Raw genomic sequence first — 13,563 nt, forward strand, 5'->3', positions numbered from 1 at the left:
ATAAAAAGCTCAATCCCTTGTAAAAAAAAAAACCCCAATTTGTTTTGAGTTAACAATATTTAGTAAGTAGGTTTTTTTTTTTATTTTACTAAAGCCAGATTCATGTTGATTAATATTTTATTTAAAGGATTTGGACTAACTTGTTTCCAGAGAGGCTATATACTATTTTCATGGACAAAAGACATACATCTTTTAGTATTGTGGTTAGGTGCAACAAGAGCTAAACTCATGGAACATACCGTTTGCTGTTGTGGCCTTCTAAATTTGTTACATATGTGTTTTCAAATTAAAAACATTATCCTTTTTTTTCCACTTTTTATTTTATATTATATAATTTAGGTTGAAGTATGATTTTTGTCTCTCGAAGAGATCCCTAACTAGATATGTCGAGGTTAATATTAAAAATGGTATTTTCATTTAGACCTTGTTATGTGAATTTTTTGGGAATCTCTTTTTCAGTTGTCGAGGTTCACATCGAATCTGATATTTCTATTAGACCTTACTTTATGACGATTGGAGATGCTCTAATAATGTTATGAGTATTACTTTTCCCACCCTATGCCTTTCCTAGCGCGCCCTATTTTTTTCCAAAATTACCCTCGGGGATTTCCGGATTATATAATCTGGAATGAAGCAGTGCACAGAACTGAAACAGAACTGAAAATGATTTTCATGTCATTGTGGTTTTTATCATTTTTTTTTTCAATAAATCATTATATATGTTTGTATAAAAGACAATTAACTTAAATATTATATCAAAAAATGATTATATATATATCATTATACCAAAAAAAGTTGAATTTATATCATTACACATTTCACCTAATGATATACATTTCAACTAAACTAATGATATATATCTAATCTATGGCGCCGAAAGATCAATGGGACTATCATCCACTTCAACCTTCACACCAGGAGCAGGACCAGCACCAACCCTCTCATCGGGATCAAGATTTTCAACAACGTACAACTCTTCATCATCTTCTATGACCTCAACACCCGCCGCCCGACTTAGCTCATTATAATCTGCCATCCGGCTGACATATCTATCAGGCCATGTGTCTGCATCCCCTCGATGGTATTGTCTCCATAGAGCAGAAGTGGGAGGAATCAGACAACCATCCTTCAATTTCAAGGCCATAAAATGGTTGTCATTCACATATGCTAGACATATCAACGGATCGATAGTTGGAGGCGGCGGTGGACCACATAGAGGGAAAAAGGTTTCTGATTTCCCAATGGACAACACTACAACAATTTGGTTGAATTTCTGTGCGATGAGGAACCCCATATCCGGCATTGTCATCCATTTATCCGGTGGTGCATTGCCAATACCGGAGTAGGATAGAGCGTCCAAGACCTCTTTATACCGCCTATCATCATTAATCATCCTCCGATAGCAGTCATTTTCTACACCGATAAGCTCTTTGTAAAGGTTGTACCGGACTATTACGTGATCATCAACAGTCAAGTTACGTAGGACCACAACTGCTCGGAACCCACAATGGCCATCACCGGGTACATCCGTAACCTTTTCAATAAAGCCATGCATCCAAATTGGGATTTGGTCTTTGTTTGGTATGTGGACCTCAACGGGTGTTGGCTTCTTGGGATTTTTTGGAATTGGCTTAGGAGGAGTAGGAGACATGTTGCTTTTCCGTGCTCTCTTTCTACTTGTCCCTGTTGACCGTGTCTGTGAACCCTGTGTTTCTTGCTTTTGGGAGTCAACAATCTCCCATAGGGAAGGGGACCGCCTTGTCGATCGAATGCTTTGCTTATCTTTCTTTGGAGCTCCTTTGGTGGTGACCTTATTTGGCGGTGGACGCATAGAGGTGGTTTCCGGTAAAACAAATTGCCGGAATTGTTCTTTCAAATGCACTTTCATGTTGTAATCGGCGTCCTTGAACCGCGCCTACAATGTGTAACAAAACAGTCAGAGGAAAACCAGTCAGAAACATGCCATTCTGTTACTACTGGTGACTTCCGGATTATACAATCCGAAATAGCCAAGCTAATCCGGATTGTATAATCCGGAACTTCCCGATACACCCTTTGCATGAGCCTTAAATGCACTTGCATGGGGCGTAAATGCTACTTATCTGGATTACATATTCCGGAATACAACTGTTATGTCCGGATTATATAATCCGGATTGCACCAGTACATAATACAGAAACAGAAATCCTGGGCAGAACATAAACAGAGACAGTTTTGAAAAAAATACCTGGAGAATATCCCATTCTGGCAATAGAGAGATGTCTTCTTTTTTAAGCTTCGGGTCAACCTCGTACTCGAACCCCAACCTCTTCCAGTGGGTGTGAATTTCTTCCAAACGAATGGCGGTGCCGTTCTTGATCTTCAAAGCTAGCTTACATGCACACGGTAACCCGTATGTGATCAAACTCAAACAACCACATCTTGATTTATCCGTACCAATTTCAAGTGCTTTATTGTACTCCACTACGAGATGATGCAAAGCTTCCCTTGAAATGTTCCGGATCAACCTAGACCACAACACCTTGTCTTTGAACCGATGTTCAAGCATGATAATGCTCGTCTGAAACGAAGCATGTATTGCGGTATGTTGCAGCTCTAGCATGGCATGAACGGATTTCCAGTTTGTGCTCAAATCACCCATACTACTACTCAGATACTTTTCAACCGAGCGTGTGCAGATTCAGCTCTGTTTGTTGTAGTATTCCCCATATGAAGGTGTTTGTCAACCCAAAACCTCACAAACTTATCCTTAACCGGATCCAAAATTGTCTTTTCAACATAATCCAAAAACTTGGGAAATTTTGCGCATACAACTTTGAACCGGGTCCAATTATCAATATATGCTTCCTCCGTGTCGGAGTCCACAATAACCATCCATGCAGCCATCACAGTCTTCACAACCGAACCAGGCTTAATCGGTTGCCCATTCTTGCCTTTGAGATCCGTCACTTTGCAATCCACTTTACACTTTGCTCTCACATTTTGTCCAATGTGATATGAGCACAACAGAGTAGTAGCTTTAGGGAAAACCTTTTCCACGGCATTGATCAAAGCATTGTCCCGATCAGTGACAACTACTTTGGGATAGAGATCTTTGGAGTGCAACATCTCACGACACCTCTCAAGAGCCCAATAAACATTGTCTTGCCTCTCAGACAGCATATAGGCAAAAGCAATAGAGTATGTTTTCATGGTAGAAGTATTACCGACAAACTCAAGCAATGGAAGACGATACTTGTTTGTCTTGTATGTTGAATCCAACACAAGCACCGTGGAGAAAGTGTTAAACAACTTGATAGCCTAAAAATCTTAATCGCCCAGATGTGAAGATCATACAACGTGATCAAATCTTAATCGCCTAAAAATCGACTAGGGAAAGGTTTATATACACATTACCTTTGCATTCAGACGAAAATGATGATGTTAACACCCTTTGATGGCCAGATTGCTGCTCCAAACCAAGATTTCGCCCAAATGGAGTGTTTTTTTAGAGGTGTAAGGAGTGTTTTTGATAAAGGTGGTCTGCTTCAGCTAGGTTCTGGAGAACTATATATAACCTAGCTATCCGGATTACATATTCCGGAAAATGACGTCTACTTTTTCCCGCTCGTTTTGAATACAGGACGTGCGGAATATCTTCTCCGGAATACAGCTCTTATGTCCGGATTATGTTATCCGGATTGTATTTCAACTGACCAACCCCAAGTTTCGCAAGTCCTCACGAGACAGGGTGATTTTCAAACGGTACGGATTATACACTCCGAATATTGTCCGGAATATATTTTCCGGATAAAGGGTATTTTGGTAAAAAAATAGGGCGCGCGAGAAGGCCATAGGGTGGAAAAAGTAATACTCTAATGTTATTTGTATTCATTTCTATGTCCTAATGAATGTATCGTTTTTATGTTTGCATTAGTGGATTGCCCCGTAGAAGTTAGATATGTTCTTGTTGTTATGTATCTGGTCTTGTGTGAATGGTGTTATTTTGTTATGATAATACTGTTGCTCATGCTATTCTGCTATTCAACATCTAACATATGACTATAACCATCTTGGTCCCTAAAAAATATTTTGAGAACCATATTAATTGGTTACAATATCATAAAATCCAAGTTTGGCCTTGGTTCAACATTAAAAATGTTGGTGGCTTTTGATGAACAATAAAATGCAACACTATATGATCTTAAAGAACTCTCATTCTAACTCAAATCATGCATGGAAGGTGATGGAGAAGTATGTGATCTAGAACCACTTATCATACATGGACAATATGAATTTGTTGCTTCAAAAACATCAATATTACGATAAAATATATGATACGATTGTGTTATAGGATTGAAGACAAACTATAATTGTTTATCAAATCGTATCACTCTCTCTTACCACCGATCATTAAATGGATTCTTTGGCTTTCTATTTCAATACTACTTTTGTTCTCAAATATAAGTCCTATTTAAAAATAAAGTGTAGCTAAATATAAGTTTATTCTACAAAATTTTGAAAGTAGAGAGTGAAATCAAAACATAAAAAAATTAAAACTCAACAAAATTGAAAGTGGTTTTGAGTGAAAATGATAACGTTGGTGTTGATGAGTTTCAAAATCCATACTCAAACATATTTATACTCGAAGGGTTTGAATTTTAAAATCCCAATAAATGCCATCCAAATTTTAAAATTTTAAAGGGATAGATTTGGCAAAAATATGAAAGGTGTTTCTCTTTTGGCCCCTCAATATTTCTAAAGCCTCCTAAATATACATCCGATAGTTATCTATCAAATGTATATTTTTTTTCGCCAAACATACATCCGATAGATAACTACCTGACGTGTATTTAGAGGTTTTAGAAATAGAGAATTGTTATGCTTCCGTTTGGTTTTGCTCGTGTCCGATTAATTTTGTGCATACGTGAGTTAACTCACGTTGAAAAATGCCGAAAATGAGTTAACTCACGTTAGACATTTTTAGGAGGAACGAACAAAATCAAAGGGGAGAAGAGAAATATTGGGGGCTTAAAGAGAAACACGTTCAAAAAATTGTGAAATTTTTATCTAGGTTACAAGGCCCTTTTCAGTTGTGGGTAGAAAGATCCAGCCCATAAGGCAAAACCCGCTTCTTTCTTCGGTGACTCTTTCTTTCTTCGTACCATTCTGACTGAGCAGTGAAACACACAAAATGGCTTCCAACTGTGCCAGAAAATCTCTCCGAGTTGCTTCATCTTCCGCCAAAACCCTATTTTCTCGTCGATCTCCTTCTTCTTCTTCTTCTGCAAATGCCAATAAATTTAACGCCTCTGCTTTTCAAGCTTCACCACAAAAACGCTCATATTCCTGGTAATTAATATTCACTCATTTTTTTTTTATTCTGAATAAATATATCTGAATTGAATTGAATTGATTAATAATATGGTTGCATTTTAGGTTACCGGTGCACTTGTCTGGTACACAAGTCTCATTGACGCCATTGCATAGTGTCACTGCTTCCGCATTGTTCACTTCTCTGCTATCTTTGCATAATAACACCTGGGGCGTTCTTTCTGAAGGTATTACTATTATTATTCTCTTTATTCCTTCTTCCTTCATTGTCTGGCTTGATTGCGCTGCAATTTAATTACTTATTAAGGATCTGTTTGGTAAAAAATAGTGAATAGAATACAATGGATGAACTTATATCAGTTAACTTATATATTTGGCTTGATAGCGGATAAGCTAATTAATTGAATCAGTGTTTGATAAGATTAGCCGTTGAACTAACTTATAATGAATTCGTCCTTTATCTTTTTTCCAAGTCATTTTCGTCATTTTGATCAATTTGCATATGAACATTTGAGATTCAAATCTATGGTTTTATTTGGATATGAGCTTTTAGTGTTCAGATATATGATCCTTCACTCATGATTTCATATGAATTTTAGATTTGATGCTTGAAAATTCATATGCAAACCGATCAAAAGTACAAAAATGATATGAAAAATAGACAAAGGTATAAATCGTTATCTGAAATGAAGTTAAGGGACCACAGAAATATATTCAATTAAGATATAATTTTTTTCATTTGAGATTACAAAGGTAAAATTGAGAAAAAGTGATAAGCTATAATCTATAAGCTACTTGAATTAACTTATCAAAAAACACTATAAGCTGGTAAAAGTAAGTTATAACCTCGTGAGAAAACTAGAATAACAAGACTTTTTAGTCATATGAGCTTACTAGCTATAAGCTATTAACTCAAGAATGTGTCTTGCCAGAAACCCCCTGAGCCTCTAATTTAGTCCATCAAGTATCATTCTGTGTTCTACTTACTACCTAACCTTTATGCAAATAGTTAGTCTCTAACATTATATAACTAATCTATACTGTTTTGTCAATTTCATCACGTTAGTCTTAGGATCTGTTTGGTTCAACGAATCCTAGATGCTTTCATGATTTAGGCATGGACATTTTTTAAGCATGGAACAACTATATAATTGACTCAAACATAGAGGATTCAAGCATTGTATCTGAAGCATCATGTTCAATCCTCATTGGACTCTTATGCATGCAACAATACCCGTAGGATAGACCTACCATGATTGATATGATTCTATTGTTAGAGAGTGAGAGCCAAATTTTAATATCAGGAAGGAATCTATTGAAGCAAACTAAAGCTCACATGGGAAGGATATAATTTGAGAAAAGCACATAATTCAGTGTAATTATATGTGTCAGTGTCATGTCAGACACGTCACAAGTCCGACACCGGGACACACCTAATCTGAGGAGTGTCCGTACTTCATGGGAAATGGCCATAAGCTCTTTAAGTGTTTGGTGAAAATCAATAAGATAGTTGTACATATTGCAGTAAACGAAGTATAAATCCATGGCAAACAAAGTCACTATTACAGGACTAGTGTTCAAATACATTTGTACATGGATTTTCAAAGTAAGTTTGTTACGTTTAATTTAAAACTTTACACTTAATAGATATGTAAATGGGACGGTCTACCATTTAGATGCTTGGACATGACATTAAAAACTAGAAATTTTCAAGAACTGTAATTGATGGTTGGTTGCTATTGTGCTAATCTAGGGTTTTGTCACTGAATGTTCTACTTATTCCCTTAAGTTTATGGAAATAACTAGCAATTTATATGTAGCTATACGGTTTTGTCAAGTCGGTCACTTTAATCTTAGGAATGTTTGGATGCACGATTTTCGAGGGGAGGAGTTTTCTTTTCTAAATTAAGGAAGCTATAAAATGTTTTTTTAAAAAGTTAAGTGTGATTGAAATGTTATATAACTGATAAAAAAATGTTATATAATCATTATCATGTTATTTTTTCAATATTTTAAAAATCTGAAACATATATCAAAATATAGATTTATCCCCCAAAAACCCTCCCCTCCTAAACCCTTCATCCAAACATACACATATGCTTTGTTAATATGTAACAACAAGACTAACAAGATAGATTTGACAAAAGGTTTGGGATATATACTTCACGGTATGTTTGGATTGGTGGTATATGGTGGAATGAAGTAGAACGAAATAGAATAGTCTAGTTAGATTTTAAAAATTGGATGTAATCCTATTACATTTCATTCAACTCAATTTTATCCTATACTTCCAATCCAAACACACTAGGGATTAAGTTTGAGAGAGTGTGATACTTGAAGGACTAAATCGAGGGTTTACTCTTTTGTTTAAAGAACTACTCTCTGCCCTTTCATTTCAAGTCTTGAAAACCACAGTTTTTGTATGATGAATAAATAAAGAAGAGGCCATATTACCATGCATCATGTTTTCTGTCATTTGTAATATATGGCTGTAATAAATCTGTTTTTTCTTTTTTTACAGTTTGTTAGTGAGTAGGATTTGAACTTGTTATTGGTCCGATATTATGTCCTTTCCCTGGATAGATTATTGGTTGTCTGCATGGCAGCATCTATTGATGTGTGGAATAGCCGAATAGCAATAACATTGGAAACATGTATAAAAAATAGGTGTGAATGTAATTGTACTTTGCACTGTTATTTGATCTGCTATTTCGGTCATAACATAGTATAGTGATCATTCGAGCATAATCGTTATTGGATTTTCTTCAAGTACAATATTCATTTGCAATATCATAGTTTTGTCACAAGGATTCTAGTTTCTCATGGTGGAGAAAAGCTAAGTGGTAATGATCTTTGAGATTTAATTGTAGTCAGTGGCGGATCTTGAGTAAATTTGTTGGGGGTGCCGAACTTCTATGGAATATATATCAAACAGTTTTAAAAACTAACATAAACAATAACTAGCCTGGTGGCCTAAATCCCTTGAAAGTACCAAGGGATGATGGGTTCGAATCCCATCAGAAATGCTTTTTTACTACAATTTGTAAAAATAAAAGACAAAATATGTTAAAATAAAAGACAAAATATGTTAAAAAGAACACCAAGAAGTGTTGAACCCGCGACCCTTTACCAATTTATGGCACCCCTTACCACTGCAACAACCGATTTGTTATTGACATAACACACCTAATATAGTATATAAGGGAATTCTGGGGGATGCCATGGCACCTGCCAGCCCCTAAGAAGATCCGCCACTGATTGTAGTATCATTGTCTCACGTTTATTTTCTGGTCAATTTGTTTGTAACCATTTCTCCACTATTCACCCAATTTCATTGGCAAATTCACCCAACTTCATTTGCAAACTTAGTTGGTAATTTTGTTTCTTATTACTAATGTTAAGTGTCCATTTGATTCAATTACAGCGGATGTGCCCTAAAAACAAAGTTTCAAATACGTAGTCAGGCAAGTTTTCACTTTCAAAGATCATAAAATTTCTTATAGCTGCTCCTGCTTCAACTTTTGAAAACTATGCCAACTGAGTTTTGCAAATTTGAGTTTCTATTTAGGATCAAAACGGAGCTAAAACGATCATAAAATTTAAAAATCATAACATGAGTAAAAGATCCTACTATATACAATGTTGTCGAAATCGCGATCTAGATCCCAAGATCGTGCGATCTTGCGAGTCATGATGCCTCCACCGATCTGGAGCGGATCCAAGATCGGAGAAGATGAAGGAGCGGATCCAAGATCGTACGTTGAATCGCTGAATCGGCGATTTTTTTCGCGTCTGGGAAGGTGGCTGATTCAGGTGCAACCCGTCTGACCCGATCCGATTCGGGTTTGACCCGATTTCTTTAAATACGAGCCCAACCCCATTCTGGCCGGAAAACGACCCGTTTTCCACTCTAAAAGGCCAGATTCATTCATTAATTTCAGTTTTGGGACTTGTTAGTGTTTAATTGAATAATTAGGTTAGTAAATTGGGAATTTCTATAAAATTTTGAATTGTTTTCATCTTTTGTGAAATTGTAATTCTTCAATTATCATCAATTCCCTTTCATCTTTTATTCTTTTATAAATTTCTCTTGCTTGTGCTTCCTCTTGAATAATTTTTTATGATGTTTTAGGATGATGCTTTGTTTTGTATCAATGTTTTTAGATGTTTAAGATAATGAGAATTATGATTAATATAAGTTTTTTTTAAAGGTTATTTTTCTTAGTTTTTTTATAACCCTGTCTATTATATGGGATCTTACGATCCTACGATCTACGCTTTTTCTATACCTCAACGATCTTTAGTGGGATCCCGATTTTGACAACCATATATATATATATATATATATATATATATATATATATATATATATATATATATATATATAATAAAATATAAGGAATAATAGTTTACAGAGAACCCAAAGATCAGAGAGATACTTTATGTGAAGGCACATAACAGTGCTCAACCATGAGTTTTGCAGTTTTGTAAATTAGGGCAGATGGGTGAGACGAAAGGAGGCTGCTGTCTGGTTGGGTGTGTGGGGGAAGGATGTAAGTAGGTCAAATGAACTAGGTCCAAATTTTATTTGCTCTTTTGCTCTGAAGTTTTATATGCTCTTCAATACCAGACTTTATAATTTCACTTTGCGATACAACCTGATCTAGAAACTTTCTGATCTGATGTGAAAGCGGGTTTGGATGAACCGGTCAAACTCATAGGATACTACTACTAGTGTACTCTCTTTTTATAACAGTGGTGCCATCTCTAATCTGCATTGTCGAAAAATCCAAAACAGAAAATGTGATTTCTACTTATTCGAATGGATCGAGAAAATAATCTTGTGATATGTTTTATACTAATTTTTCTTTGAAATAATTAAATAAGGACTTGGCTGAAGAGAGGCTCGTGTCTCACTTTTTAGGTTCTTTTATTTACATATAAGCCAAAAGGAAGACGAGTTTGGCTTGTATGATGGAAAAGGCATGGCACTAGCACTGTAGTGTAGGTGAACAAGTTTCACATAGCTCTTCGTATTTTCTAAAACTAAACGCCTAGGAAAAGGATTTCACTATGATTGTTGTTTGGCTATGCAACATTGGACTGAGCTGGGTTAATCTGGCATGGAGTTTGATTAGATGTGGATAGGTTTTATTGAGAAAGTAACTTAAGGTCAATTTTTTGTCTACTTGGTTTTGTTTGAATTTTTGTTTTTGTTTAACTGTTTTGTTTAATAGTTATGCCTTTTCTCATCGATTATTTTTTCTCATCAATATAATTTGATAGGATTCTTGCTTTTTGATTTTGAAGGATGCAAATGTCTTTATTTAATGTGCTTCTCTAGTCATTAGCATATTGCTTTGTCATGTTTGTGGTGGGTGTACTAATTGAAACTACCCCTGGGGTTGGTACCCCTACCGATTTGGCAGTAATATTGATTGCAGAACCAAATGATAAAAATTACTGCTACCAAATCAAACGATGGATACCTAAGTTTTCTTTAACACACAATAACCCTGACATTTGCTTTCATTTTGTCGCAGGTTTTGCAACACCCCTATAGCATATGATTGATGTGGTTTACTGAGAGTTGTGCCGCAACAAACAAACAAATTTTCTCAATATCTTCTCTTAAACTGTCATTTTTATATTTTTCAAATCTATAGCAATTGAAGAAATGGATATGATTTATTCTGGGACAGACACATACATGTGTACGGGATTATGAATTATGGGATGTTTGATTTAGCTTGAAGTTCGTTGCTTAGGTTCGTTAACACACCTAATGTGAATCATTTTCTACCTCAGCACTGAAGTTAACATCAACCAACTGAACTATTCTAAGAAAATCGTAACATCTGTAAAATTTCGATTTAGAGATGAAATGAAATCATTGTCTCCATTGTTTTTATTTGGTCTTTACTGACAATCATGTTACGTTAGCCAAAAGAAAAATGAAATCCAATTTAACTAAAACTAATCAGATTCAAATTTCAATCTTATTTGCTGAAAGCATCGATTACATCAAGTAGGCTTATAATTAAACCATTCAATTCAAATTGAAGTTTGTAAGGTACAATATTTATTTTCCATTTGTACATTTCACTAGCCATTTGTAATATTTAGTTGAGCATAATGGATGGGTCCTGCAACTACAACTCAAATGATAAGATTACATTGAGATTTTGATTTGTTGGGATGTAGGTTTGAACACGTAGTTCCTCATTTCTCGGTACTTAGTGTGAGAATTTCACCACTATACTCTTTAGAACCAAAAATAAGAACATTGACCGAGTTGGAGCAAAATGATAGCACTAGGCTAGTTCCTTTGGTACCATTCAACATTCTTCATAGACAGAGGTGCACCTTTTTTAAGCTGCAACGTCAAACTTCTAAGTAAGCATATCTATATATTTATCACAACAATATGAAAATTCTAGCATAAAGCTAATATTTTCTCGAGGCACAAAAATTGCCAACGATTATAACATGTTCTTAACATCAACATTCTTATCAATATTCGTAACGCTAGTGACTTTTACATCCTTCAAGCAATGCCACCAACACTTGTATAATTGGAGGTGCAAAAGCATTCATCACCTTGTCTTCTCATTAGCGTCTCTGAAAAACTGTAGTTTTTGATAATTAACAAAATCGAGTTAGAATTGAGAAGCTCCATGTAACTTTTATATAGATAAAAAGAACAAGCATTTGTAGCATTCATGCAATGTGTTTCACATAAATTATTCAGAGAAATTTTTCTTTTCGCACTTGCAATATAGTATGAGAAAAAAAAAAGAGTTAATGATAAATGAAGATATATATTCAAAATGGGTCTAAAATCTAGGATGTACTTTGAGTTGCTAACTTAGTGGTAAGAGTTTAACTTTGTAACTTTAAGGTATTAAGCTCGAATCCTCTAATAAAACGTTGAAAAATGATCATTAGTATTACTTTAATTAATAAAAAAAAAATTGTTAGAAAGTGAAAATGTTATTTTGAACAACATCGTATTCAATATGTCTTCATTTTGTTTTGTCCTATAATTTGGATTAGACCCAATGATTAGTTTTCTTAGATCATTATTCAAGATAACTATATAATTGACTCTAACTAATGACATGACACTTAAAACAAGCCTATTTATATTCATGGTATTCATAAGTTTTTTTAAAAAGGTTATTAGCTTTCAAACTACTAAATTTTTATCTCAAAATAATATTTATAATTCAAATATTGTATGCCAAAAAAAACTCAAGATATTGTCATCAGAAGTAGATAACCAAATCAACAAATGAAATATCACACCTTCCTTCAATCTGTGTAGTAAAGTCTCTACTATGTTAGAAGTTGAATTTGATTTTTCTATAGACAATAGAGTTGTAGTCTTGTAGATATTTTTATTAGCTTTTAAATATTAAAACATCTTATTTAGACAAATATAGCACCAGATGTGATAATTTCTTTGAGTTTCACTAAATACATATGAAATTAGTAAAAAAATCGATTAATGAGTTTTTATTGAATTTTATAGGTATGTAATTTATGTCATGAAAAGTTTAAAATTTATTTATAGGCTGACCTTTTCTCCTTTGCGGGATTTCTTCTCAACTGATTTCTTCTCTCTTTAGGATTTATAGCTTTTAATTCGAAATATAAATCACTTAACAATCAATTTACTTTTAACTAAAATTAGTTTAATAAAATAAATTTAGTAAAAAATCAAATCACAACAAAAATAATATTACAAATTGGAAAAAAAAATCAAAACAGAAAAAACAAGCAAAGAAGAACAAACTACAGTTAGACTGTTTTGCATGACAAAATACCAACGTATCGTTCTTATTGAGGAAAATCTCAAATTCTCTTTTCCGTTTGGTTTTTCCTTTTTCCATTTTTAGCTTAAAACATCACATGCATCTATGATTTTTCTGTTAAATTTTGAGACCACTTCCACAGTCCTAAAAGAAACAACAAAGGCACATAATTTTGTTGCACCTAACCACAAGTTTTGACATCTTTTACACTGTGTTTGGTTGAAGAGAAACTCTAAAGAGAGAAGTTAGGAAGAGAGAAATAGAAGAGAGATGCCACACTTCTTCTGTTTGGTATGCAAAGAAATAGGGGAGAGAGATCACAATTATGTGGGCCCTACCACTTTTTGTGGTCTCCTCTAATGAGCGAAGAAATGTGGAAGAGATTGCTGTTATACTTATATTTCCATATATGCCCCTCCTTTCTTTTGAAAAA

General features: G+C 34.4%; 2 protein-coding genes across 3 annotated transcripts; one reads left to right on the top strand and one right to left on the bottom strand.

The window, feature by feature from the left end:
• Positions 1-865: 865 nt before the first annotated feature.
• Positions 866-3,235, bottom strand: LOC146921069 (uncharacterized). The gene is made up of 2 exons (XM_085711238.1): positions 2,228-3,235; positions 866-1,915 (listed from the first exon to the last, which is right to left on the bottom strand). The coding sequence occupies exons 1-2, from the start codon at positions 2,639-2,641 to the stop codon at positions 866-868; spliced, it is 1,464 nt and encodes a 487-aa protein (XP_085567364.1). The 5' UTR covers positions 2,642-3,235.
• Positions 3,236-5,138: 1,903 nt separating this feature from the next.
• Positions 5,139-11,224, top strand: LOC146921070 (uncharacterized). 2 transcript variants are annotated; one of them, XM_085714477.1, is made up of 4 exons: positions 5,139-5,331; positions 5,419-5,540; positions 8,738-8,777; positions 10,857-11,068. In XM_085714477.1, the coding sequence occupies exons 1-3, from the start codon at positions 5,174-5,176 to the stop codon at positions 8,749-8,751; spliced, it is 294 nt and encodes a 97-aa protein (XP_085570603.1). In that variant the 5' UTR covers positions 5,139-5,173; the 3' UTR covers positions 8,752-8,777; positions 10,857-11,068. The 2 variants fall into 2 exon arrangements, with proteins under 2 accessions (XP_085570603.1, XP_085570601.1); XM_085714475.1 differs by lacking the exon at positions 8,738-8,777 and having other exon boundaries at positions 10,857-11,224.
• Positions 11,225-13,563: the final 2,339 nt, after the last annotated feature.

The sequence above is a fragment of the Medicago sativa genome, chromosome 5, assembly GCF_051527215.1.
Source record: "Medicago sativa cultivar Bolivia chromosome 5, Bolivia_mono, whole genome shotgun sequence".
In the NCBI taxonomy this organism is placed as follows: domain Eukaryota; kingdom Viridiplantae; phylum Streptophyta; class Magnoliopsida; order Fabales; family Fabaceae; genus Medicago; species Medicago sativa.